The sequence below is a fragment of the Terrapene carolina genome, unplaced genomic scaffold, assembly GCF_002925995.2.
Source record: "Terrapene carolina triunguis isolate 2854851 unplaced genomic scaffold, T_m_triunguis-2.0 Scaffold68, whole genome shotgun sequence".
In the NCBI taxonomy this organism is placed as follows: domain Eukaryota; kingdom Metazoa; phylum Chordata; order Testudines; family Emydidae; genus Terrapene; species Terrapene triunguis.
Window position 1 is genome coordinate 82,602,896 of NW_020664419.1, and position 25,615 is coordinate 82,628,510.

At 39.9% G+C, this 25,615-nt stretch overlaps 1 protein-coding gene across 6 annotated transcripts in view; it reads left to right on the forward strand.

Moving 5' to 3' along the window:
- ATF7IP (activating transcription factor 7 interacting protein) overlaps positions 1-25,615 on the forward strand; it is a 170,065-nt gene that overhangs the window by 90,757 nt on the left and 53,693 nt on the right. For all 6 annotated transcript variants that reach the window (XM_024193872.2, XM_024193878.2, XM_024193873.3 and 3 more), the window contains exons 3-10: positions 7,357-7,449; positions 8,828-8,973; positions 15,062-15,199; positions 16,643-16,708; positions 17,899-17,972; positions 18,595-18,683; positions 19,451-20,086; positions 22,299-22,366. In XM_024193872.2, coding sequence (XP_024049640.1) covers positions 7,357-7,449; positions 8,828-8,973; positions 15,062-15,199; positions 16,643-16,708; positions 17,899-17,972; positions 18,595-18,683; positions 19,451-20,086; positions 22,299-22,366 — 1,310 coding nt within the window. The remainder of the gene's footprint in view (positions 1-7,356; positions 7,450-8,827; positions 8,974-15,061; positions 15,200-16,642; positions 16,709-17,898; positions 17,973-18,594; positions 18,684-19,450; positions 20,087-22,298; positions 22,367-25,615) is intronic.

Genomic DNA, 25,615 nt, shown 5'->3' on the forward strand with positions numbered 1-25,615 from the left:
ATCTAACTAGTATGATGAGCCATAACTGCTGCAGGAGGGGTTAGACTTCAATTTTTTTAGAAAATGTAAAAAGAAAGAGAAGGTGCTTATAGATGCATCTGGAACTGTTTCACACGAACAGTAATACTAAACTCTCATAGCACTTTTCATCAGTAAATCTGAAAGGAGGCTGTAGCTGCAAAGTAGGTACAAAAATTCTTTCTTTCCTCTCTGCCTCCTGAAATTAACATTTTCAGATCATAGGTGAGATCGTCAAGTGCTATGGGCTCCAGTGCAATCAGTGGGCAGATGATAACAAGCTCTATGTCCTTCTAATCAGGAGAAGCTGATGCTATCTTCCAGCTGCTTCAGCCAAGAAATACATTTCTGGAAGAACAAAAATGGGTTCAAACTCTACCCAAATGAAATGGAGGTGATACTAATAGGAAAGTGGAACTAATCGGCAGAAACCCTGAAAGCACTTTACTGAGAGCGTCTGCCCCTCCATTTGTCAGGATGATAGCTTCTTCAAGTCTTACTGGACACACTGCTTGCTCCTAGACACCCAAATAGCGGTAGTGGCCAGAAGTAGGTTGCAACCCTTCCTCTCCGATACAGTCCTAGCCATGGTCATGTCTAGGGCAGATTTGTACAGTGCTCTCTAAGGAAGAAAGTGACACACAGGTTGTGTGTGTTGTGCTAGTTGGAAGTCTGTCACCTAGGACAAGCAAGTCAATGAGAGCATATCACATCAATAGGCCACTGGTTCCCCGTCTGGATCACTTTAAAGATCCTGATCTTCAAAGCATGCAGGGTATTAGGAGCTAGCTAATTTCTGCTATCCTCCAAGAGCACATTTATCACTAAGGACAATACAATTTACAGTTCCTAGTGCAGAATAAAAGGGGCATTCTCGTTGGTGGGTCCCTAGTTATGGAATTCCCTATTCTTGGAGATCAAGCTGAGTTGGAGTGTTTGCCATGTTTAGAGAACAATCCAAGCTGTGTTTTTACTCAAGCCTTCCTTCACTAAAGAAGGCTTCTAAATCATCCAGCGACATTTCCTTTATAATTAGCATTGAAAAAATTTCAGAAATTTAATATGTTCTAAGGAGGGGCACAGAGTATTGCACTAATCAGACTGCAGTAATGCTGGACTCGTATTATAGGGCCTAGATATAGTGATTGGCACATTAAAAATTTCTTTAGAGATGCATGTTCTATTCTTGTGCCTGAGCTTTCTCTCTCATCTCTCTGGCCACAATATTTGTAAAATATATCTATTGACTTTTTACATCAAATATGGAGATTCCTATTCAGGCAGTTATTTTGAACAAGCCCCCAGGTAGTGTAGTGCATATTGATCTAAATTCTGTGGCAAGGCCCTCCAGTTTACTAGTAAGAACTGCACTGAATGCTAGTAGAATGTTAATATATTCAATCATAACATAAGAATGGCCATACTGGGTCAGACCAAAGTCCAATCTAGCCCAGTATCTTGTCTTCTGAAAGTGGCCAATGCCAGGTGCCCCAGAGGGAATGAAGAGAACAGGTAATTCTCAAGTGGTCCATCCCCTGTCTCCCATTCCCAGCTTCTGGCAAACAGAAGCTAAGGACACCATCCCTGCCCATCCTGGCTAATAGCCATTGATGGATGCTAATAGCCATTGTTGGACAATTTAGTAACCTGCAGTTTTATTTTAAATAATTCTAAAAAATACACTACAAAATTAAAATCAATGTTCCACTCCTGAACAATTTAGAAGCCCTGAATGGCAGCCTCCTTGCTCCGTATGCATTGGATCTCTGTCATGGCCTAACCTAATCCTCCTGCTTGACCACATTTTCTTAGGGACTTATCAGTAATTGTGGGCATAGGAAAAAAGCAGTAAGAAGCCATGTAGAATCCTCAAAACACAGCCGTTTTGCTGCTATCTTCACCATGCTCAACCAACATTTCACCTGCTCCTCCTGAGTGTCTGGGTATTATTCACAGTTTTCCCTACAAGGGGGGAGTTAGTTTGTTTAATCTTCTGCAACTACTACTATAAAAGGACAACAAGAGGAAGATTCTTTTGGGTCAAGAACACAGGCACTGAACTTCCACAACAAGTGCCCATATAGAACTCCTTCCAGAAGTTTTTGAGTGTGTGTGTTTTATTTCACTCGACCAGCATAATGAGAAGAATGCAGGGATTTTTAAGCTGCTGCTTCAACACACTACCTAGTAGTCAGTCTAGTTGAACAAGTGTCACTGACCCAGTCCATTCACCGCCTAAGATGGCTGTAACAAATGCCTTCCCTTCTTGGAGATCTTCAAGATCAAGTCCTCCAACAAATGCTCATTACAAGAGGAGTTACCCCTGCTTGGCCTCCATGCAAAGGGGTTAATGCTATTTCTCCATCAAGGAGTACCATTTCCTGAAAATCTGGAACATCTGCCCCTAATCTTCCTCAGCCAATTCTACACTTACTAACCTGGTGGGTAAAACCAGAATTTTCATGAAGAACATATAGCTCTCACATCCAGATGGAATAGCCCTCACAATAGATTTCAGTTTGATGGGCTTTGGGATTCACCTTGTCTCTTACTTAGTTCACAGTATGGACCAGTTTGGGAGCACAGCTACTCTTTATATGTGAAATATGAGTAGTAAGGAGAGTCTTGTCTGATATAAACCACTTACCTTGGTGTAGGACTGGGCGGGGAAGTAATTCTGATCAAATCAGACAACTCAATTAGGGTAGTCCTCCTCGGCAATCAGCATGGTAACATAACATGGTACATCCGTTGCATAATTCTGGGCAGAACAACATCCATGGAAACTAGCACCATTTCATATCACTGGATGAAGTATGGGACAGACATCTGGTGAACACCTAAGCGGGTAAAACAATCACACAGAAAATTTGGCCTTTCATTTAGAGACCTTGTAAATGTTGAGCAACCATTGAGGAATACCAGATGAATACTAGAATTCACCTACACCTCAAGTACACCCCAGAATTTTCCAAACTTGAGCCTAAAGTTAGAATCCTAATGCCTTATTTAGGCACCTAAATAAGAGGCCAGATTTTCCAAAGGATTGAGCACCTGCAGCTAAATATTAACATAGGTACTAGGCCTGTCAAGCGATTAAAAAAATTAATCATGATTAATCAATAATAGAATACCATTTATTTAAATATTTTTGGATGTTTTCTACATTTTCAAATATATTTATTTCAATTACAACAGAGAATACAAAGTGTACAGTGCTCACTTTATATTTATTTTTGATTACAAGTATTTGCATTGTAAAAAGACAAAAGAAATAATATTTTTCAATTCACCTAATACAATTATTGTAATGCAATCTCTTTATCATGAAAGTTGAATTTACAAATATAGAATTATGTACAAAAATACTGCATTAAAAAATAAAACAATGTAAAATGTAGAGCTTCCAAGTCCACTCAGTCCTACTTCTTGTTCAGTCAATCACTAAGACAAACAAGTTTATTTACATTTGCAGGAGATAATGCTGCCTGCTTCTTGTTTCCGGTGTCACCTGAAAGTGAGAACAGGTGTTCTCATGGCACTGTTGTAGCCGGTGTCGCAAGATATTTACGGGCCAGATGCGCATGCTTCAACCACCATTTCAGGGGACACGCGTCCATGTTGATGACAGGCTCTGCTCAAAAACCATCCAAAGCAGTGTGGACCGATGCATGTTTATTTTCATTATTTGAGTCAGAAGCCACCAGCAGAAGGTTGATTTTCTTTTTTTTTGGTGGTTCAGGTTCTGTAGTTTCTGCATCAGAGTGTTGCTCTTTTAAGACTTCTGAAAGCATGCTCCCTACCTCGTCCCTCTCAGATTTTGGAAGGCACTTCAGATTCTTAAATCTTGGGCCGAGTGCTGTAGCTATCTTTAGAAATCTCACATTGGTACCTTCTTTGCGTTTTGTGAAATCTGCAGTGAAAGTATTCTTAAAATTAACAACATGTGATGGGTCATCATCCGAGACTGCTATAACATGAAATATATGGCAGAATGTGGGTAAAATAGAGCAGGGGACATACAATTCTCCCCCAAGGATTTCAGTCACAAATTTAATTAACACACTTTTTATTTTAAAAAGCGTCATCAGCATGGGAGCATGTCCTCTGGAATGGTGGCCAAAGCATGAATGGTGATACAAATGTTTAGCATATCTGGCACGTGAATACCTTGCAATGCCGGCTACAAAAGTGCCATGCAAATGCCTGTTCTCACTTTCTGGTGACACTGTAAATAAGAAGAGGGCAGCATTATCTCCTGTAAATGTAACAAACTTGTTTGTCTTAGCGATTGGCTGAACAAGAAGTAGGACTCAGTGGACTTGTAGCCTCTGAAGTTGTACATTGTTTTGTTTTTGAGTGCAGTTATGTAACAAAACAAAAAAATCTACATTTGTAAATTGCACTTTCAGGAGAAAGAGATTGCACTACAATACTTGTGTGAGGTGAATTGAAAAATACTATTTCTTCTGTTTTTATCATTTTTACAGTGCAAATATTTGTAATCAAAATATACACTTTGATTTCAATTACAACACAGAATACAAGATATATATGAAAATGTAGAAAAACATCCAAAATATTTAATAAATTTCAATTGGTAGTCTCTTGTTTAACAGTGCAATTAAAACTGCGATTAATCGCAATTAATTTTTTTTTTTTAGTTAAACGCATGAGTTAACTGCGATTAATTGACAGCCCTAGTAGATACCTAACTTTTAAGCATCCAAATTGGAAAGTTTGGGCAAGAGTGCTGCAACTGTTATTTAGAGGCCACATATTTGAATGTGAATTAGCCATCATGGTTACACCTTCCCTCTGATACCTTCCTGATTCTCAAGGTTCTTAGGAAAACAAGGAAAGACAATGCTCAGATCATCTTGGTGGCAGAAGACTGAAACTACAGGGCCTGGTACACCACTCTGGTTTGGCACTTTTAGATGGTAGTGGACAGAGACCTTAGAAATGGATGGATGATTTGGGGATAGGCATTCCTTCTCAAAATGTTAAAACTTTTATCCCTGGGTTAAATTTTTCATCCAGACTTAAAATGTTTTCTAAATCAATGGTTGTTGAACAGAGAGAGAGTTGACACAGCTAGCAATGGAGATCAATGGGGAACCCTTTCACAAAGGAAGGTGATTGTGTGCCTCCTCATCATACTACAGAATCTGGTCAAAATTGGTACAAAATAAATGGATCAGATTAATCAAATCTACAATGGCTAACATATTTGATTTCCTCCAGAAAGGATTGCACAAGTGCCTTACCGTGTTGTCTGCAGTTCAGGGAAAGACTATTGGATTATTCTAGTTTCCCTGAGACAGGCTTTCCTGGTCTCCAGATTTCACAAAGCCATGCTTCTTCAGAAGCTAACTTGGAAATCCATCTCTCTTCCCTAGTCTTTTTATCCCTTTTAATGTATGATGCCCAGCTTTCCTAAGAGACTTCTTACCCTTGAAGTAGCATACTGGGAGCCATGATCTGTGGCCATACTGTAATAAGTCATGTTTGATTTTAAATAACAAAATGTCTCTGAATAGCTCCCTTTTCTGCCAAAGGTATTTTGGCTTTGACAACCTTAAACGGGAAGTATTTCCCATTTTTTGCCCCAACCTCAAAGGCCCAACAGAAGGAAGATGGCACACTCTTGGCATACGTATACCTGTAAAATTCCATTCATTCAGGACAATGAATTGACAAGTTTCTTTCCATAAAGGTTAAACTGCTTTTAAAATGAACTGTTCCTACATGGATTAGATCTTGTATCACCACAGTCTATTAGGTAGCCAAAGATTCTTGTCTTGATGGTATTTAAATCCGTTTTTGAAGAGTGTGGCTAATTTCTTGGAAGACACCTATACTATGTTCTCTTTGCATGTTCTTTCCAGCCTTCAAACTGGACTCTTTCACCTCCTTGGATGAAAAATTGGTAGCTGTGTTCTGAGGCACATCATTTAGTAGTTCTTCCAATGTGCTACAATGTGGCCCAGTACCACTCCATTTGGTCATTTGTCACCAGTCTGTTGCAAGTGGACCCAATTGCTGGATCCACATGCTTCCAGATCAACTGAGTAGAGTCTACTCACTGTTCTAGCTATGGGGTTTTAGGAAGGACTCCTGGCCTCAGACTTCTTGTCAAAGTCCCTTTTTGGGGAACATGCGATGCCTCTGCCCTAGACCCCTGAAAAGTATCTGAGACACTTTTGACATCCCCCGCCCCCTAGTCGCTTACACATGCTCTTGCAGAGCTCCACTTAGATTATGAGCACCCTGAGCATCTAGTTTAACCCCTTTAAGGACAATAAGGCAAGAGGTGCACTAAATACTCCAGTAACAGCTATGTTCGTGAAATGAAACAATCTCTACACTCAAACTCACACAGAAAAACAATAAAAGACAAACACACTAGATCAACTGTGGGTGAACACTTTTCACAAAGCGATCCCTGTATATCTGACTTCAGCCCTCATCCTCAAAGGAAACTTTCACTATACCTTCAAAAGATGAGCCTGTGAGCTTAAATTCATAAGTTTGCTAGACACTAAAATTCATGGACTGAAAAGAGACACTGGATTTATGACTTATTACAACAATCTATAAACTATTAATCCCAGACCCACGCTTTTTTCATATTTTCATTTTCACACTGATTACATTTCCCACATCTGAAGAAGAGCTCTGTGTAAGTTCGAAAGCTTGTATCTATCATCAACAAAAGTTGGTCTCCTAAAAAAAATATTACCTCAACCACCTTGTTCCACTTATTAGTTTAGGAATATTAAAAGGGGGGGGGGGGACTTCTCCACCTTATGGCTTCCAACATAATCTAAATGTGGATTTATTTACAGAAAGAAATATAAAAATATGAATACTTTGTTAGTGAAGAACTAAAGCTTTTGTGTACAGTACCTCTTTCATGAATATGAAAAATGCAAAGTGACATCTGGTAGGCAGCCATTTTAACATCACTTTAACTGAAACACTTTATTTCTTCAGTAGTTTAAAGACAACTTTCAGAAAGTCAAGTGATTTTCAAGCTGTTTAAATAAATGGAGAATTTCCTTTGAAAAGGCTTTTACTGCTTTGTACTGTAGTTACTTTGATTTTCAAGGTATTTCCTCCCCCCCCCCCCACCACCACCACACACACCTCTCTTTTCCTTTCTCAAATGGCTGTGTGAAAATATGCGTAGGAATCCCAAGGTTCATCAGCCAAAACAAGACTGACTGCAAAGAGATGGTGGAATTATTTTACCCCCATGAGGACTCTCATTTTAATATTGTTTTTATCAATGAATGTAAAGAAATAAAATTTGGTCATCTTTTGTGTTTGCAGAAGAGGTGGAAGAGGAGGAAAAAGAAAGCAAGGAACAGGATAACGAGAGAGAAAAGGAGGAGCACAAAGAAGAAGAAATACATCCAGAAAGAAGTAGGTACCCTAAAGGTGTTGGGTCTTATTGACAGGAAGAATGAAAGAATATCAGTGTAGTGTTGGTCTAGAATTAAATTCTCAGGTTTAGCCTTTGTTTCAGTACTTTAATGTGAGACAGATGTGTTATCTAATTGAGAAATATTTACATAGTAACAAAATATCTACCTTAAACTTAATAATATATTTTTAAAAGCTGCAGGTTGAAGTGCATGCGTGCCACTGAAGTACTGTTAACCACATGAATGTTCCTAGTAAACTTCTGTCTGATAGTCCAGGGACAATGCTCATTCCACTCAGAGGTTTTCTTTTGAGTTTGATTTCTACCAAACTTGCAGATACTTTCTGATGGACAACTCAGAGATGGAGCTTTAGCACTTGTGCTTTCTTTTAGTATGAAAATTCATAGGGAGAAAATTTGAAAGTTGACACTCCTGAAATAATCAATATCTCCTTTAAAAATACTCTTTATTCTATAGATACTTGCACTGTAATAGTATCTTAAATTAAAAGAACCAAACTTTTCTAAACATAGGTAAGTAGTTTATGTGGTAATGCAAATTAAAAAAAAATTTAAGTTAGCTGTACAATAGCTGAAAACCATGAATATACAGATATCTGCAAGATTTGAGTTAGAGCTCATAGCAGGTATGCAATAAAAAGTAGATATGGAAAAGGTATACAAGTCCATCTCTCTAAACCAATATTAAACTTAATTTTTAATTTGTTTAATTTTACTCCCTTACTCCCAGTCTTCTCCTTTTGTACCAAGCTCCCTTTTTCTCTCTGTATCTATGCTTACAATAGCCTCCATTCATTGTAGCTTAATCAGGTTATGGTATATATACCTAGGTCACTACAGCACGCTGTAGAGAGGCAGGAGAGGGGGAGGGGCTGGATGGGAATCCTCTGCGCCCCATCTCTCAGTACAGGGAATTACTGCCCTATATATCTCTATAGGGCTCAAAGGTGAGGGAAGGCCCATTTTAAAGAAGGTAAGTGAGAAGGAAAGAATGGTACTAGAATGGTCATGCATTTTGGAGGAGCAGTTTGGCAGGCTCTGTGTGCCCAAGATGGCTATGCATATTTTCATTACCTCATTTAAATTTACAGAGTATGTCTCTTTAGAGTGTTTTAGGTTAAAAGGGTGGTTGTTCTTCGGTGCATTGAATCAAAATTCCATATTGAAGTCACAGTGTAGGGGTTTTCTGGTTTATGAAAAAAAAATTAATATCTGAGATTTTCCCCAAGATTCTGTCATCCTTTGAATAATGAGTGATTGGACTTGAAAGAAAGGAAGCTACTGATAGCTGTAGGCTTCCTTTGGTTGCTGCTGTTCTTAAGATTCCTCAGCGGTTCCTGTGCCATATGCTTCCAGGTGAAGTGTCCAGAAGGAAGCGTTCCAAATCAGAGGATATGGACAACGTACATTCTAAACGTCGACGGTACATGGGAGAAGAGTATGAAGCAGAACTCCAAGTAAAAATTACAGCCAGAGGGGATATTAACCAGAAGCTGCAAAAGGTATACTAGATCTTGCTGCAGAATGGAGGTGTCAGAAATGTTTTTAGGTGGAACCCACAGCTCTTCTATTGTAGATCTTTCACTTTGAGTTCTAGTCTCTTTTCTTTGGACATAATTTCCATATTAACCTGCAAATCACAAAAATCAGTCCATTGACTGTATTTTCATTTTAAATTGCATAAACTCCTGCTTTTATTATTAGATGTTTTGTGGACATCCAAAATACTTGGATGAATGAGAAAAGAAACTATTGTGCAGAAGGAATCGTTTATTATTTTAGTGTAATAGTAAGTTATCATATTTCATTTATGGGAAGTCATGACCTAAATTGCAAGGGAAGATATACTATATTGGGAATCAGGAGATCATGAATTCTAGACTCAGTGTCTTCTAGCTAGCTTTAATAATTCTGTGCCCTTCACAGTCCTCCTTATTGATCCAGACCTTCTAGGTTACTTAAACTGGGAATAGAACATAAATCTCTATTATGGCAAAGCTAAGTTTCAGCTACAGTGTCACACTACCTCTGCATCTGTCAGATGTCTGTGCTTGTCTGTGCTGTCTGAAAAATGGGTCTACTTCTGCATATATAAACCACTGTTATAGTGTGTTATGCTTCATCCTTTCTCATGGCTGGTCCACTGAGGATAGTGGCTTCCTGGTGCTATTGGTCTTTTAGCTTAAGCATTAGAAGCCTGTGCTGAAGATTTAGGGATTAAATCCTGCTGCTGCTGCTGCATAATGGAGGGAGGGGACAGGGTTGTTGCAGTTGCACATCATAGAACTTATTTTAGCTTTCTTTGCTTTCAGATACTAGGTGATGAAAACCATAGAAAAAACCCTGCAGTAATTAATTAGATATTCAGTGCAGTTTTAGGTTGTGTGCAGGAAATAAAATAAGGTACACATTGAATTATAAGAAATATTGAACAGCTGCATCATTCATCGAGCACTGTCCGACCTATGCACCGAGTGGGGAATAATACATCCTGTGGAAAAAATAGTATTGATCATGTAATTGAAGAGTGTGTTACAAGGGGAGGTAGGGTGAATTAAGATTTCATGGACAAATCTTAAATTTGGCATTTCCTAACTTTCAAGTACTCAACTTTACAACCTAAATAACATTCTTTTGTTGGTTTTTATATGTAATCGCTATATAAAATGCAAAATCTGGAGAATGTTCTCCATCAAATTATAACTATTCTCAAGCAGGTCAAATTTTGGGTCCTGTATAACTAGGCAATATCTTTTTAATGTATGATGGTTGGTGATGCTCACCTCTTTCAGTCTGAAATCATTCATGTTGAGGTTGGCTTATAAGTATTATAAAAGATTCTAATGCTTTACTTAAAATTTTTACTGATTTTGTTGCTCCCACTATCTAGCTGTAGTTTAAGTATGACTTATGGGAGGATGAGAATGTTTGTATCCTATTGTTTCTTTGTGAAGTACAGAGAATATCTCAAGGATTTAAAAAACAAAATTCAGCATACTTTTAACTTTAAAAAATCCAGGAATATATAGTATTGTCTGCTGCTTTTTGTTGGAGAATTGGTGGGGGAGGAAGAGGAGTGAGAGCTATCTCATTTGGAATTGTTTTTGAAAATATGTTCAAAAGTGTACTGAACCGTTTCCAAATACTGTGTGGCCAATCAGTGTGAATGAGTGTCAAATCTAATTTCAAATAGGGATTTAAAATAAAAATGTTTTCTACATTTTCCTACACCAATGGTACTGTCATGCTCCAGTAAAAACTCTCTGACCAGACTGACTCCGCAGGTATGGAAGGACAGGAGTCTTCCACATGTTGTCTGGTTGAAGCATAGGCTAGGAAATTTAAAAAAAAAAAAAAAAAGAAAAGAAAGTGTGCGGACATCTTCAAAATTTGTCTGTGTTGGGAACCAAAATACATTTGGAAAAAGTTCAGTAGCAACTATGTTTGAAATGCTCTTTAGACCAGAGCCAAGTGTAAAATACATTTTAAATTTAGGCTGGGCCTAAGAGAACACCTTCACTAATGAACCATTTAAATGGGATTAAAGTTTGTTTTTGTCGAAGCAGCCTTAAGGCTGTCCTTCTCTGCAAACAAGAATGCAGCCTGCATGGTGTTTGCTGCAACTTTACTGATATAGTAGATAGTAAAATGAAATTAAAACGTTTAGAAAAAATAATTTGTGGGTTTCAAGAAGGGTTTGCTCCTTTTACAGTTGTGTGATTGGAGAAACATCCTAGCGTTAGAAATGATAGAACTTCTGCTCAAAATGTTCTCCAATTTTATCTCTTTCAGCACTTAGAATTTGAGCTGCTTCTTGGAGTGATGGTCTCTCGGTGTATTCCACTGTGGGTGCATATGAGCTCCATGCTCCTGAGACCAGAAGATTTTTGTTAGAAGGGTCAACTGGTCCATGCTTGCTCTCTTCTTCTCCTTGTGCTTGGAACCAAGGACGTAAGGGGCAGTGCTGACCAAACGCCTCTCCAGTTTCTTTCTATTGCCAGTGTTCTGAGATGGAACCCTTCAGGGTCTGCAGCATTTGCTACTTTTTTTTACCTGCACATAATTGTAAAGAGTCTTTTGTACTACTTTTAGATAGTTTTTTAATGTTTAGCAAGTTAGGACAAGTTTAGGATTGGGGGGGGTGGGCATTCTCCCCCCCTCCCCCCCCCATGGGTGACTAATATGCCCAAGATCCCAGGATTCAAGAACTGTTTCCTGCCCCTGGACTTCCTAGTCAGCAATGTTCACCTAAAGTTCCTCTGCTGCTTTGGGCAATCTTATATTTCTTCAAAGTACAGCATACGCTGATCCTTCCCCAGCAGAACTCGCCAAGCCTGTGAGTATCTGCTTGGAAAGTTTCTTATGGATTCCACAGCAGGGCCCCAGTCTGACCCAGGCTGAACAGTCCTCTAATCGGTTGGCAGAGACACTGAGGAACATGCCTCCAAGCATGGTGACTTCCAGTTCCAGGGCTGATAGAAGTAGAACTGAAGACTCCTCCACTAAAGAACATCAGGAGAGTAGCAAACATCTTCATAAGCAATGAGAGAAATTCCCCTCCAGGTCTACTTCCAAGAGTATGACCTCTTCCCTGACATTATCTAAGTCAAGTGAGACTTCATATCCTGGTTCAGGAGGCTCAGGAGCACATAAGGGACACAGCCTCCCATCTCGGAAGAGCAAGAGTGCTCTAAGATCAGCATCGTTCACAGGAGCAATACCATCCGTGGTACCAACAAAAGAGAAGCACCGAGTGCCTCCTACCAAGGGAACTGTTGCACTCCAAAGACTGGTCGACTGGCACCAAAGACTCTGACCAGACAAACTCCACCTGTACAGGATGGGAGTCCTCTGCACCTCTCCACATCTGGGGGGAGAGATATTAACCCTGAAGTTATAGTCATCGTCCTTGGAGTCTCCAATACTCTCAGATCCAGTTCTCACATGAGACCCTGACACCACCAGTCCAGGGATGGCATGAAAGAGGGAGTAGTTCTCCTGTACCTTCCACCAGCTGTGGCATCACAAGAGCCACAATACCACCCATGGAATTGAAACTACCTATTTCTCTTCAGGTGAATCGGGCATGAGTGAGAGAGCATCATCACCTCCACCAAAGTGGGAGATTAGCCCAGATAGAGGATCCAGAATCTCCTGGGCTCCTTTATATTAAGATAGTGTACGCATCTTGGGACCAGTAGTACCCTATGCCTTTGGGCCTCTTTCATCATTGGACTGCTCTTATTGGGACCATGGGACCCATATATATGCTATCATGAATTGGTATGACCACATCGTGATTCATGACATTCCTCTCCTTACAGAGAGGAACTGGAACCCCTCAGGAACTAATGGAGGAGAAGGAAGATCCAGAACAGACAGCTCTGACGAGACTGTCACCATCATCCCCTGATGATTACAGACATTTCCTAGACCTATTAATAGACCTATGAAAAACGCATCATGGACTGTGAAATCTGGTCTCCCCCTGTGAAATCTGATCTTTTGCATGCTTTTACCCTCTACTATACAGATTTCACGGGGAAGATCAGCGTTTCTTATATTGGGGGTCCTGACCCAAAAGGGAGTTGCAGGAGCGGTCATAAGGTTATTTTAGGGGGCTTGCAGTATTGACACCCTTAATTCTGTGCTGCCTTCAGAGTTGGGCATCTGGAGAGCAGCGTCTGTTGGCCGGGCACCCAGCTCTGAAGGCAGCGCCCTGCCAGCAGCAGCGGAGAAGTAGGCGTGGCAATACCATACCAGGCCATCATTCTTTCTGCGCTGCTGCTGACGGCGGTTCTGCCTTTAGAGATAATATGGTGGGGATGTCAAAGTTCTTTGGGATTAAGAATCTTCTTTCCTTAGAGACATCAGGTGAACTTTTCCTTAGATTCCTACAGGTACACTTAGCAGCTATTAACTCTTGCCATCCTCCAACTGAGACAACCACTCCACCTTCACTCATCCTGATATTGTACAATTTCTGAAAGGTCTGGCCAGGACCTTTCCTTCTGTGATGAAGCCCACTCTGTAATAGGACTTCAATCTGGTCCTCTCAGCACTAACACGGCCTCCATTCGAACCTCTGGCCTCATGCTCTTTGTCCCACCTATCTAATGTATGAAGGTTGCCTTCCTGGTTGCAGTCACCTCAACTAGAAGAGTAGGTGAACTGGGCACCCTTATGGCTGATCTAAAATACACAGTCTTCCATAAGGACAAAGTTTCTCTAAGACTTCACCCTAAATATACCCCCATAGTAATCTCAGAATTCCATCTTAATAAGACAGTTCAGTTCACATACCTGTCTTCTTCCCTAAACCACACATCACAAGTGAGGACAGAAGATTTCATTCTCTGGATGTCTGCAAAGCTTTGGCATTCTACCTAAAGAACAATATCTTTTAGGAAACTTCCTAAATTCTTTGATGAACAGATGAGAAGGGGAAGTGATCTCTTCCCAGAGACTTAAAAATGGATTTCAAGCTGCATTTTGCTGTCACAAATTGAGAAGCACTTCTTCTCCATGAGGGCCCATTCGACTAGGGCCAAGGCCACACTGGTACCCTCACTTTGAGACATTCTTCTCATCGAAATCTGTGAAGCAGCAAAATGGGGCTCAGTCCATACCTTCCTGAATCATTATGCCCTGGTACAAGTTTCTGCACCCAACGCAGCTTTCAACACAGCAGTCCTCCAGTCATCGGCACCACAGAAGTCCTCTTACCCTCCTCCTCCTCAATGAATATTGCTAGTCAGTCACCCACCGTGGAATAAACATAGTGTATACACTTGAAGAAGAATACACTTGAAGAAAGAGGAGTTACTTACCTGGTACAGTAACTGACATTCTTTGCGATGTGGTCCCTATCTGTTTCAGATCTTTATATATGATTAATGGTAGAGAAGAAACTGGAGAGGTGGTTGGTCTACCCCTTATGCCCTCAGTTTGGAGTATGTGGAGAAGGGTGCAGGCATGGACCAATGGACACTGCTCGCAAAATTTTTCTGGTTTCAGGTGCATGGGTCCATGTGCACGCACAATGAAATACAAATAAGGGCCACACATCTCACTCTAGTTACTGTACAACTTCTCTTTCCACAGATGGGAGCATAGGGCAGTTGTGTTGGAGGAAAACTGTATCTGAAAGAAATGTGTTAGGCTTGATCTTTCCACTGAATTTCTTAAATTCCAGTTTTAAAATGTCAGGATCTATGGTGACAGAAATAAGGTCAGGGAAAAGTCCATTTACACAAAACTTTACCACAGTGCCTTTCACACTATTGTTAAGGATCTTATAAAAACTGTTTTGGTAGGATTATACATGTTTATCATGCTATAGAGAGATGGACTTGTTCAGCAACTGGCAGAGGGTCCATCTATATCTATTAAAACTCAAGATGAGAAATTCTTTTTTCTAACTCTGCATCTACAAAAATACTTAAATATCATGGTACTGATGATCAGATGGTTATTTGACAGAATGGCAGCATCAATCTTTGTATGTGACAAGATGCTGAATGTGTGCTGTGTATAAAGACATTGCCAGCCTCCCAAGTACTGGTAATGTATGTTTGCATATTTTTCTAGGTCGTCCAGAGGTTGTTAGAGGAGAAACTCAGTGCCCTGCAGTGTGCTGTATTTGACAAGACTTTGGCAGATCTGAAAACACGAGTAGAGAAGATAGAATGTAGCAAGAGGCATAAAACTGTGCTTACTGAACTACAGGTACTTATGTGTTTTACATGGCACAGTATGGCATTGTTTAAAAACTAGCTTCTCAACTAGCTGTGTTCATTTTTTTTTTTTTTTTTTTTTTTTGAGCTGCCCCAGTCTTCCTGCAGAAAGTGTGGAGTTTTCCAAACCTGAGGCTACTGAATACATCTTCGATCAGTTTGTGCAAGGCTCATGTCATGAACTCTAATGATCTATTGACATAAGCCTTGCACAGACTGATCAATCTATGGTACCTAGGGCATTTTCAGTATACCCATCATCACAGTATTGAGGCACCAACCTATGTAATATAGCTGTCAAATAAATTGAAAATCATGTGACCTGTGAATTTTTTTTGATGTTAGCCATACTTATATTTTAAGTTCATAAGGGCAAGGACAATCTCTTTGTGTGTTTGTAAAAAGCCTGGCACAATAGGAATCTAATCCATGGCCCTTAGGTACTTCTGCAGCACATATAATTAATATATGTCATACAAATTGCAGCCTTTCTTGTTACCTTGTAAAAATATGTAAAAGGTGGGGAGTTTGAGTGAGCCAGGTTTTTTAGATCAGAGTTTCCCAAATCCATTGTCTGTGAAGCTCACAGTCTATGGAGAGCCAGCAGGTCTCATGGGGATGGCTCCTTGCTTCCAGTTCTTCATACAGATGTTTCATTGCAAAGAAGAGCCTGGGTGTCTATAAAAGAAACTGGAAATGAGGAGAAGGCAGCATAGCTGCCTATACAAAGGTCTGCTGCTTTGTAGGAGCAGAAGAGCATTAACTGGTGCCACCAGAAGTAGCCAGCTATGGAAGCTGCCATCTGGAAAGGATCAGGATCTGCCAATGGATGAAGAAAAGCAGAGGGAATGGGCTCTAGGCAGTATGTCCAGAGTAGGAATAAGAGATGTCTGGAAAGTATTCCGGAAGATAAAAGAACCTAGCATCTGGACAGTGTATGCAGGGGGAAAGAAGGATCAGGTGGCAAAGAAACTCAAGTACGGGATAAAAGAGAGAGGGCAGAATAGATAGGAAAGGGAGATGAAGTGAAGAGCAGAAAAAGTACGATTAATTTTTTCCCAAATGATAATCCATGAGACATTAAAATAGTTTTAAATATTTTCCTCATGTTACTTTTCCACGTAAGTAGTTGCTTTAGGTGCTGCGGGGATATTGCCTGATCACCATTGGGAAGGGAGGGTGGTATGTGTAATTTCTAGAGGGAAAGATGGTCCAGACTATCTCTTTAAAAAGTTTGAGACTCCCTCCCTCTCTTGCACACATGCTCTCACACACACTTGCTTCTCTGCTGTAGAGTATTAGTTGCAGGTTGTGCCATGTTTCATGGGAAAGACTATTTTCTCTAAAATTGCATTTAATTTATCTCAGTGTGTATCTTTAATTGGTCTAATTTTTTTAAAATGTTTTTTGTGGTTGTCTCCCCCTCCGCTACCAGGCTAAAATTGCTAGATTGACAAAACGTTTTGGAGCAGCCAAGGAGGACCTGAAGAAAAAACAGGAAGTAAGGACTGAAATTGTAGATTCTTTTGTTAGTTTTTGCTCAAAAGTAGTCTGAGTAATAACCTGTGGAAATACACGTTTCAGTATGAAAAGATCGCCATAGAAATACAGTTAAACAGTTTCCCCTGTTATGGAGAAAATTTCTACCCTCTTCTAATTGTAGAAAGTGCATGAGGGTGTTGCCTTAGTTAGTTTGGTCTGATGCTGGGTGTGAGACAAATAATGTCAGAAGTGTTGGTTAGCAGGTGGTAATGTTAGAGACTACAGTAAGCCTAGTGTTTCCATCTTTTCATTCAAATTCAAGGACCTGATTCCGATTTTCATTAAGGCCTCTTTACACACTCTGGCAGCATAAAGGTGCATTGAAATGGGTGTAAGAGCTGGTCTACAGGGTGTGGTAATGTGCACTAGAGGGGTTTAAATTATAAAGAGTTTAACATGCACAAAGGAACTTTTAGTATCCACCAGCAGTATCTATGTAGGACAGTTAGTGCGCAACATAGTGGTGCACTTTAAAATTCGCAGCCCTCTAGTGTGCATTGCCACACTGCGTAGACAAGTCCTAAGTGTAATTTAGAGCAGTGTAAAGGGACCTTGTTGTAAATGAGACTGCAGTTTCAAGTTCATACGTAAAAATTAAGGAATTAGATGCAGTTCCCTCAGATCGTAGGACAGGCTCGCCTTCAGAGGCTCTGGATCCAGCCTTCCTCTTTAACTTGGAACAGAGTTTGAAGGACTCTGGAGGAAGCCATGCCCACGCAAGACAGATAGATGGCCATGATACAGGGCTTTGGTGGGGAAAGCAAGTGAGTAGATCCAGATGAATATCTCCTTTCTCGTCACATTTTGGGGAAAAATTTAAAGAAATTAGGAGTAAACAGGGAAGAACTATTTCCTTGAGTCCAGAAAATATATTTGTAATAAGTTACCAAGGAAAAAGATGGAAACTAAAAGTCCGAATGAGTTCAAGAAACCTTGATTTCCCCCTACCGAACAGTTTGAAGCTGGGATTAAGATATGCCAAATAAGAGGGGACAGTATGCTTCATTGAATGAGCTCTTAGAGCTCCTAAAACATGTCAAGTTCTTATGTCTTGAGTCTATGGCAGTAGAAATTGCATGTTGGACAAAAATGGAAAAAATAGAGTTTAATATAAAGCAGTAGATTTCAAGTTGATTTATTTCTTTGTAGAATCCACCAAACCCACCTCTGTCTCCAGGGAAAGCAGTGAGTGATACAGGCAGCATCAGCAACCTAACCTATCGGTGAGGACTGAGAAAGCAGCTGTGTCTCATTTTCAAGTTTACTAGAGTAGGAATTTGTCATTTTAATACTGAGTTGTGTTTAGAACAAGCCCAGTAAGAGATCTTGCTGCATATAATTCAGTGAATATCCTGAGTTTGTGCTAGTTTAATATTCTTGTATTTTACCCATTTATAATGCCCTTTCATTTCCTCCTTTGCTGTTCAGCTGTGAATGCATGCCCATTCTTTTCATGTCACAAAACTCATATATTTACTACAGAAAATGTGCACTTAGTTAAGGTAATGCCAAATATTGAGTAGCTAGTAGTAGTAGATTTTTAAAAAGGAGTTAAAATTACCTTTTAAAAAAAATATTACAGGTATTTTTATCGGGAAAGGTAGATTGTATACAAGTGCACTAAAAGTAATGAATGAAGTTGGCAGTACTGTGGTAGAGATGACACAGTGGATTAATTTACAGGAAAAAAGTATTTAGTAATAGGTGGATATTGAAAATGACATAAGTGCAAATAGTTTAGATAATTTTTTTTAAACTACTGCTTTCTCTAGACTCCTGTACTGCTTGTTGGTACACCTCAGAAGCACTCACTGGGAGATGCTAACATAAACCTTTATTCCATAGAAATGCCAGCACAGTGAGACAGATGCTGGAGTCCAAGAGAAACATAGGAGAGAGCACATCAGCACCTTTTCAACCCCCCATGAATGCAGGTAAGAAGCTTCGCCTGGTCTTCAGAAACACACTTCACAATTTTGTTTAAACAAAGACTGCATTCCTGAAAATTGTGAAGATCAAGTCTTTTTTACAGAATCATTTTCTACTAACAAGCGTTGGCCAAATTAACTACATACTTACTATATAGACAGTTGCCTAACTTTGGCCCTGATCCAGCAGTTTTGTTGCACGTAGGCAGATCCCAGCCCCTTTGACCTCAGTGGGACTGTATGTGTCTGCAGGGGTCTGCCTGTGCATAGCAAGTTATAGAACTGGGGCCTTGATCTCTTATAATTGTGCCTTTGTAATTTCTCAATAACCGGCTGTAGTATTGTTTCCATAAGCTGAGTTTTTACAATTCTTGCTGCATTTTATCTTTGCAGTATTTTAACTGATGGATAAAACTTGCCTACTAACACTTTCTTGAAAATATGAGTTCAAGATTCTAACATTTCTCTGCATCAATCACGTATGTGTGTAATTTTGACACTAAGAAAATGCCATCTATTTTTCTTCAGGGTAGGGGTTATATCTTCCTATATATTTGTACAGCACCTAACACAATGGGGATCATATACTGATTGGAGCTTTGGGCATGATTGTAATATAAAATATAAATAATATTTCTTAAAAGTTATAAACTGTCCTGCTCCCCGGTGAAATTATTAATCTAATATTGTGTTTTTCCATTTTATGCTGTTGTATTGATGTGAAATTGCTCACTTGTTACATAAACTTTAAAATGTTTCTGTCCTTTCTGTAGTGTCTGCTCCTAGTCTTGCTGCTCCTCAGACAGTGGTCAGTGGACAGCCCAAACCTCAGACTCCTGTGACCTCCAGCTCCATGACAACATCAGTTCTCCCTACAGCCAACACAGCTACAGTAGTTGGCACCACACAGATGCCCAGTAGCAACACTCAGCCCATGTCTGTCTCACTGCAGTCTTTGCCAGTAATTTTGCATGTTCCGGTTGCAGTATCCTCCCAGCCTCAGCTCCTGCAAGGCCACACAGGGACTTTGGTCACCAACCAGCAGTCAGGCAATGTTGAATTTATATCTGTACAAAGCCCTTCTACTGTTGGTAGCCTTGCCAAAACTCCAGTGTCTCTGGCGTCTACTAACCCAGCTAAACCAAATAACAGCCCTTCTGTGCCCAGCCCTGGTATTCAGAGGAACTCTCCGGCCAGTGCTGGGTCAATAGGGACAACACTGGCAGTACAGGCTGTTTCTACAGCACATCCTGTTGCCCAAGCCACAAGGACTACTTTGACCACAGTGGCTACTTCAGGACTGTATAATCCTACCAGCAATCGGGGTCCCATACAGATGAAGATCCCACTCTCTGCATTCAGTAGTCCAGCTCCCACTGAACCAAGCACCATCACAGCACCTCGAGTTGGTAAGCTATGCTTGAATATTAATTTTGGGAGTGGAAGAGAGAATAGATGTGCAAGAGGAACATGAAGCTTTTAAACAGGCAAGAAGTGGAGTTTATTCATATAGGAATTTTATTTGCTAAGAATGATTTACTGAGACAACTCCTCTAGACTAAGATCTGTCAAAACTGCTTACACCAAAAAAGTGTTTGATTTTAAGTGTCTGTTGGACATTTCTGAATTTCTTCTAACAATAAATGACACAAGCACTTTTGCCTGCTAAAGTTTTCTTTGTTTAGAATTGGTGCCACTTGATGCCAGAAACTCCCAGTCTACTATTAGTTGTTATGCATTTATTTTTAATGCAGCCTTCCAAAATGACTGTATTATCGCAGGGGTTCTCAAACTTTTTTTCTGGGCCTTCCCTTTGAAAATATTTCAGGCTGTGATGAACCTCTCCCCCACAAGTGTTAACAAATTACAGTACATACCCATCGGAGCATACTCATGGTATTGCCACCCTTACTTCTGCACGGCTGCTGGCGGCAGCACTGCCTTCAGAGCTGGGTGGCTGGAGAGCAGCGGCTGCTGTACTCCACTCCCGCTCCTGCTCCCTCTCCCCTTGGCAATATTTTCTTGTGGTCTTGTGACCCCCCTACAATAGCCTTGCAACCCCCTTTTGGGTTGGGATCCCCAGTTTGAGAAATACTGCTTTACAGAGTAAAGGCACATTACAAGGAAAGTAAATACTATATCGGTGGCATTACAATATTGTGGCGCACCTTTCAGAATACAGCAGAATAAACATAAAAAAACCAAATAAGCAAAATGAACAAATGAGTGCTAAACTAGTATCAAAGCAAAATGTATCAATTTTGTTAAAGCCGAGCCTTCAAGCGCAATGAATGTTTAAAAATGATACCACAGTAAGCAATTGAAGTGCTTTCCTACCATCTTCAGCCATTTGGTAATGCTCTCTGCATTTCTAGATTCAGTTGCCATATGTCAGGTGGAGCAGTCTTGAGTATTTTTGGGACTAGTCCTCAGTGTTTCAGACTGAACGGGTATCCCAGTGACAGAGAAGCAGTACTGCATATTCATAGATTCTAAGGCCAGAAGGGACTACTGTGATCGTGTATGAACCCTCCTGTATAACACAGGCCATAGAACTTCCCCAGAATAATTCCTGTTTGAACTAGAATGTGTCATTTAGGAAAGCATCCAATGTTGATTTAAAAATTGCCAGTGATGGAGAATCTACCACAACCCTTGGTGATTTGTTCCAGTGGTTAATTGCCCTCACTGTTAAAAATTTATGCCATATTTCCAGTCTGAATTTGTCTAGTTTCAGCTTCCAGCCATTGATTGGATCTTGTTATACCTTTTGTCTGCTTGACTGAAAAGCTCATTATCAAATATTTGCTCCCCATATAGGTACTTGATATAGCCATCTATTTAATAGCTAAAGCCATCTATAAAAAAATTAAACCACTTCATGGTAAGGTAAAATACAAGCAGAGCTTGGCACCAGAACTGGTTTTATTCCACTTTCTTGTCTGAAATTACACATTCAAACTGCTTTACTCATCAAGCTGGCACTTGTTTATATCATATTCAGCTTTTAGCTCAGAACCCATAACTAACTGTAGTCTTGCTTTGCTTAGCACTTTGGAGTAGGAGTTTTCCCACTCTTACAAGCAAGGAGCACTGGGAGTTTTCATTGTGTGTCGGGAATATATTCCCCAACCCCTTTAACATGTATAAAATGGAGCCCCAGGATCTCCCTACTAAAGATGCAGTGTCTGTTCAGAGAGCAGTCCTATCAAACTAAATGATTCTGTGCTCAGTCATTGTTTCTGTGTTCAGAGTCAGTTTGCACTCAGAAATGTGAATACATATCTTTGTTTTTTACTTTATAACCTGTCAGTGTAAATACAGAATAAAGAAGGATTTGGGGGATTTTTGTCGTGGAGATTGCTAATGAGGTGTTCCAAAAATACATTTAGAACACTAAGAGACCTCTGAGAAAGAAAATGTGTAGCATTGTTATTGGACTGGAAAGTACCTGTGATTTTATTACTGCCATCCCATCTACATTTTGTAAACCACTTTGAGATCTACAGCTGTATAAAGCTTTTAATTTTGAATAATTAACATTTCCACCAAGTGTATTTTTATCATTGTATGTGTGACACTGATTAGATATTGCAAATGAACAATTTCTTGATCCTTCAGAGAGCCAGACAAACAGACCACCAACTGATGCTTCAACAAATAAGAGACCAATTGAGAGCACAGCACAGGTAGGTTGTGGTTTATGCTTCTATGTAACATTCTGAAGTTATAATCCACAGGAGCATAGATCTTCACCTGTCTCTCTCATCCTGCAACCAAACAACTTAAATTCCTTGTTTCCTTCCTTTCTGGTTTTCCTTTCTTGCGTTCAATTCATGTTTGTTTGTTTTTCTTCTTCTGACCCATAGTGTTACTGGAAACATGAGCTCTTGGTAATATTTGCAAAGATTCCCAGTATAATTAGGACCAACAACTTTGTGTAAATAGATGAGTTAATTCCTTTCTTTCAAAGAACACTAAAAACATGTTTGATACAAAAGCACACAACCCAGGTTTGTCTACAGCTTCTGAACTTTATTTGAAAGCTGCAAACCTGTGAAATTACTGCAAACTTCTCCTTGCCTCACTATGCCAACGGACTGTCAGATGGGAATAAATTAATTGGGTATCTAATATTTCAGTTCTGTGTACCACACCACAAAATCCTTCTTGTAGAAATACCCACTAGATGATAAAGAAGAATCTGCAGTTCTCCCGACTCCTCATGTCTTGGGACCTCTTTTGAACTTGCATTGAAGTGAAATGGGAAAATTATATCATTTAAAAATTACTTGTAGTCGGTTTTCTGCATATTGTATTTTAAAATTAAATCCCCTCCCACTAATAATGGTATTAATGAGAAGTAATTCCATTGAACTCAGTAGAGTTTAACTAGTATATAGACTGAGAGAGGAAAATCAGGACAATAACTTCTATTTTGTGACGTTCCCCTGTTTAATGGTATTTCAAGATAATGTTCAATCGGTAGGGCAGGAGAAAAATCTTCTGGGCTGGTGTTTTCCCCCCAAACATAATAGCAGTAGTGATTTGGCATAGATGACAAATATTTTAGAATGACCAATCACTGCCATCTGTAAATGATGTATTGACATTGAGTATCTAAAAATGGTAGCTTGGTACTTAATTTTTCTTAAATACCTGTGGATTATAGCTACCAAAATGTGATTCATACTTGATATCTATGTATATTTAATCTCTGAAATACAGAAAAAGTTGACAAATTTATGGAGTCAAATCTCAGTTGTTAATGTCAGAGTAAGATATATGTTTAAGACTATTTGATGTTTGGCAAAATCTGAAACCCGGCAAAGATTTTGCAGGAACAACCCCTGTTGGTAGTGTTAGTGGTCCATCTAAGTGGTGGGTGTGTAGCACGAAAGGAAAAATGCGTTATGCTTTCCGGTTTTCAGCTTTTTGTTACATTATATGTTTCTAGGGCTGCTGTCAATGAAATGAATTAAAGCATGTGTAATGCCATGGTTACTAATGATCTAAAAATTTTAAAAAATTTGGCTAGAGAGGTATGATATTACATGCCATGTCATTTTTAAAAAATCCAGTTAATGCCACCTGCTTTTTGTTATGTAAAATCCAAAATATTATGTATTACTCCGCACTTCACAGCTCTCAGAACAAAAAGTAGTTCGCAGTGTGCCGTATACCTGTGGCATATTTGATGGTACAACTTTGATCAATTGTTTCGAAAACCAGTTGAAACAGGAAGAGACTTCATCAGACAGTAAAGAACCAGTAGAAGCAACACAGATGAATTTTAACTTCCCTGAGGATGTCTTGTTTGGCTTGGAGGAGGAGGAAGAGGATGCTAAGAGCATCAAAAACACCCACAAGCAGACTGGCTGGGCTGCTAATCTACTAAAGCAGTGGCTGGCTAAAAATGGCAAGGATCCTAGCTTTGAATTGGTGCCTGTAACTGAACTCAATGATATTTTAAGAGAGTTTTATTACACAATAAGGAACCATGATGGAAATACCTACAGTGTGGCAAGTTATAAGTCCATGCGTGCTGGCTTGAACCGGCATCTCAAAATGCTACCCTATAATCGTCAGATTTGCCTAATGAAGGACAAAGAGTTTGCCAGTGCTAATATGGTGTTTGTGAGTGTGTTGAAGATGCTGCGCATGCAGGGGAAGGATGAAACTCACCACCACCCTCCCATAGCAGCTGAGGACTTACGTAAGATTAAGCTGTCTGGTGTGCTGGGGTTACATAGTCCTCTGGCACTGGTCAACAAGGTGTGGTTTGATTTGCAATTACATTTTTCCAAACGAGGGAGGGAAATCTTAAGAGACTTGGCTCCAGATGCCTTTGTTGTTGAGAAGGACAAGAATGGGCGACGGTATGCTATGTTTAGATATCCTGGCAAAGGGAGAACTGCAGAAGACCCCCATAAAATGGGTAAAATGTACGATATGCCAGGAGACCCAAACTGTCCTGTTTTTTCCTTGGAGCTTTATTTGTCTAAGTTGCCACCTGAACCCCCTGCCTTTTACTTGCATCCGTTAAAACTAACGACAGAGCAGATGCGAGAGCAGCCTGTCTGGTACAAACGGGAACCTATGGGAGTGAACTACTTGGGTACAATGATGCCCAGGATAAGTGTGGCAGCCAGGCTGTCCCAACGATATACCAATCACTCTCTCAGAACTACTACCATCCAATTACTATGTGAAGCAGGATTGGGGCCCAGAGAGATCATGGCAGTGACAGGCCATCGCTCTGAATCTGCTATTAGACATTACTGGGGAGCTGCAGAAATTCGCTACAGGGCCTGGTCGGATATAATGGAGAGTAACACTCCCAACTATCTCTATAACACTATTCCACATGAAGTGGTAAAAGAACCAGTATCTGATGCTTCCACTTCTTCCGTAAAACATGTCATTTTAGAACAAAGCAAAATGCCTTTACTTCCTAAGAAATCTGTTGCACCTGCCAGCAACCATGTGACACCCAGCACTAATGTGACTTTAATCCCTGGGGGACACATGGCTCTGAGTTCTAAAAGTCACGTGATGTTGAAACACAGCTCTTCCAAGGTGCTTCTTCCCAAGGACATAACCAGTGTGACTACCAGTGCTCTTCAAGGATGTTGTAGTGAACCTGTGTTTATAAACCGTGTGATAAAACAAGAACCAATGACTTGATGCATCTATAAAAGGAATCAATTGAGATTCATTGCTAAGGTAGAAAAAGGAAACCTTCTCCTGTTGATTGAATTTATTTTGCACTTGGGGCATTAAGGAAATTTCTTACTGCTTAGTTCAGCAAGAAGTATCCTGCCTGTGCCCCCTGAAGTGAGCTGTGAACAGAAATTTTGAAAGAGCAAGGCTTGGAGTCTGCATGACCTTTTACAGCAGCTGGGACTAAAGTTGGTCAAGCAGAGCCTTTAAATAAT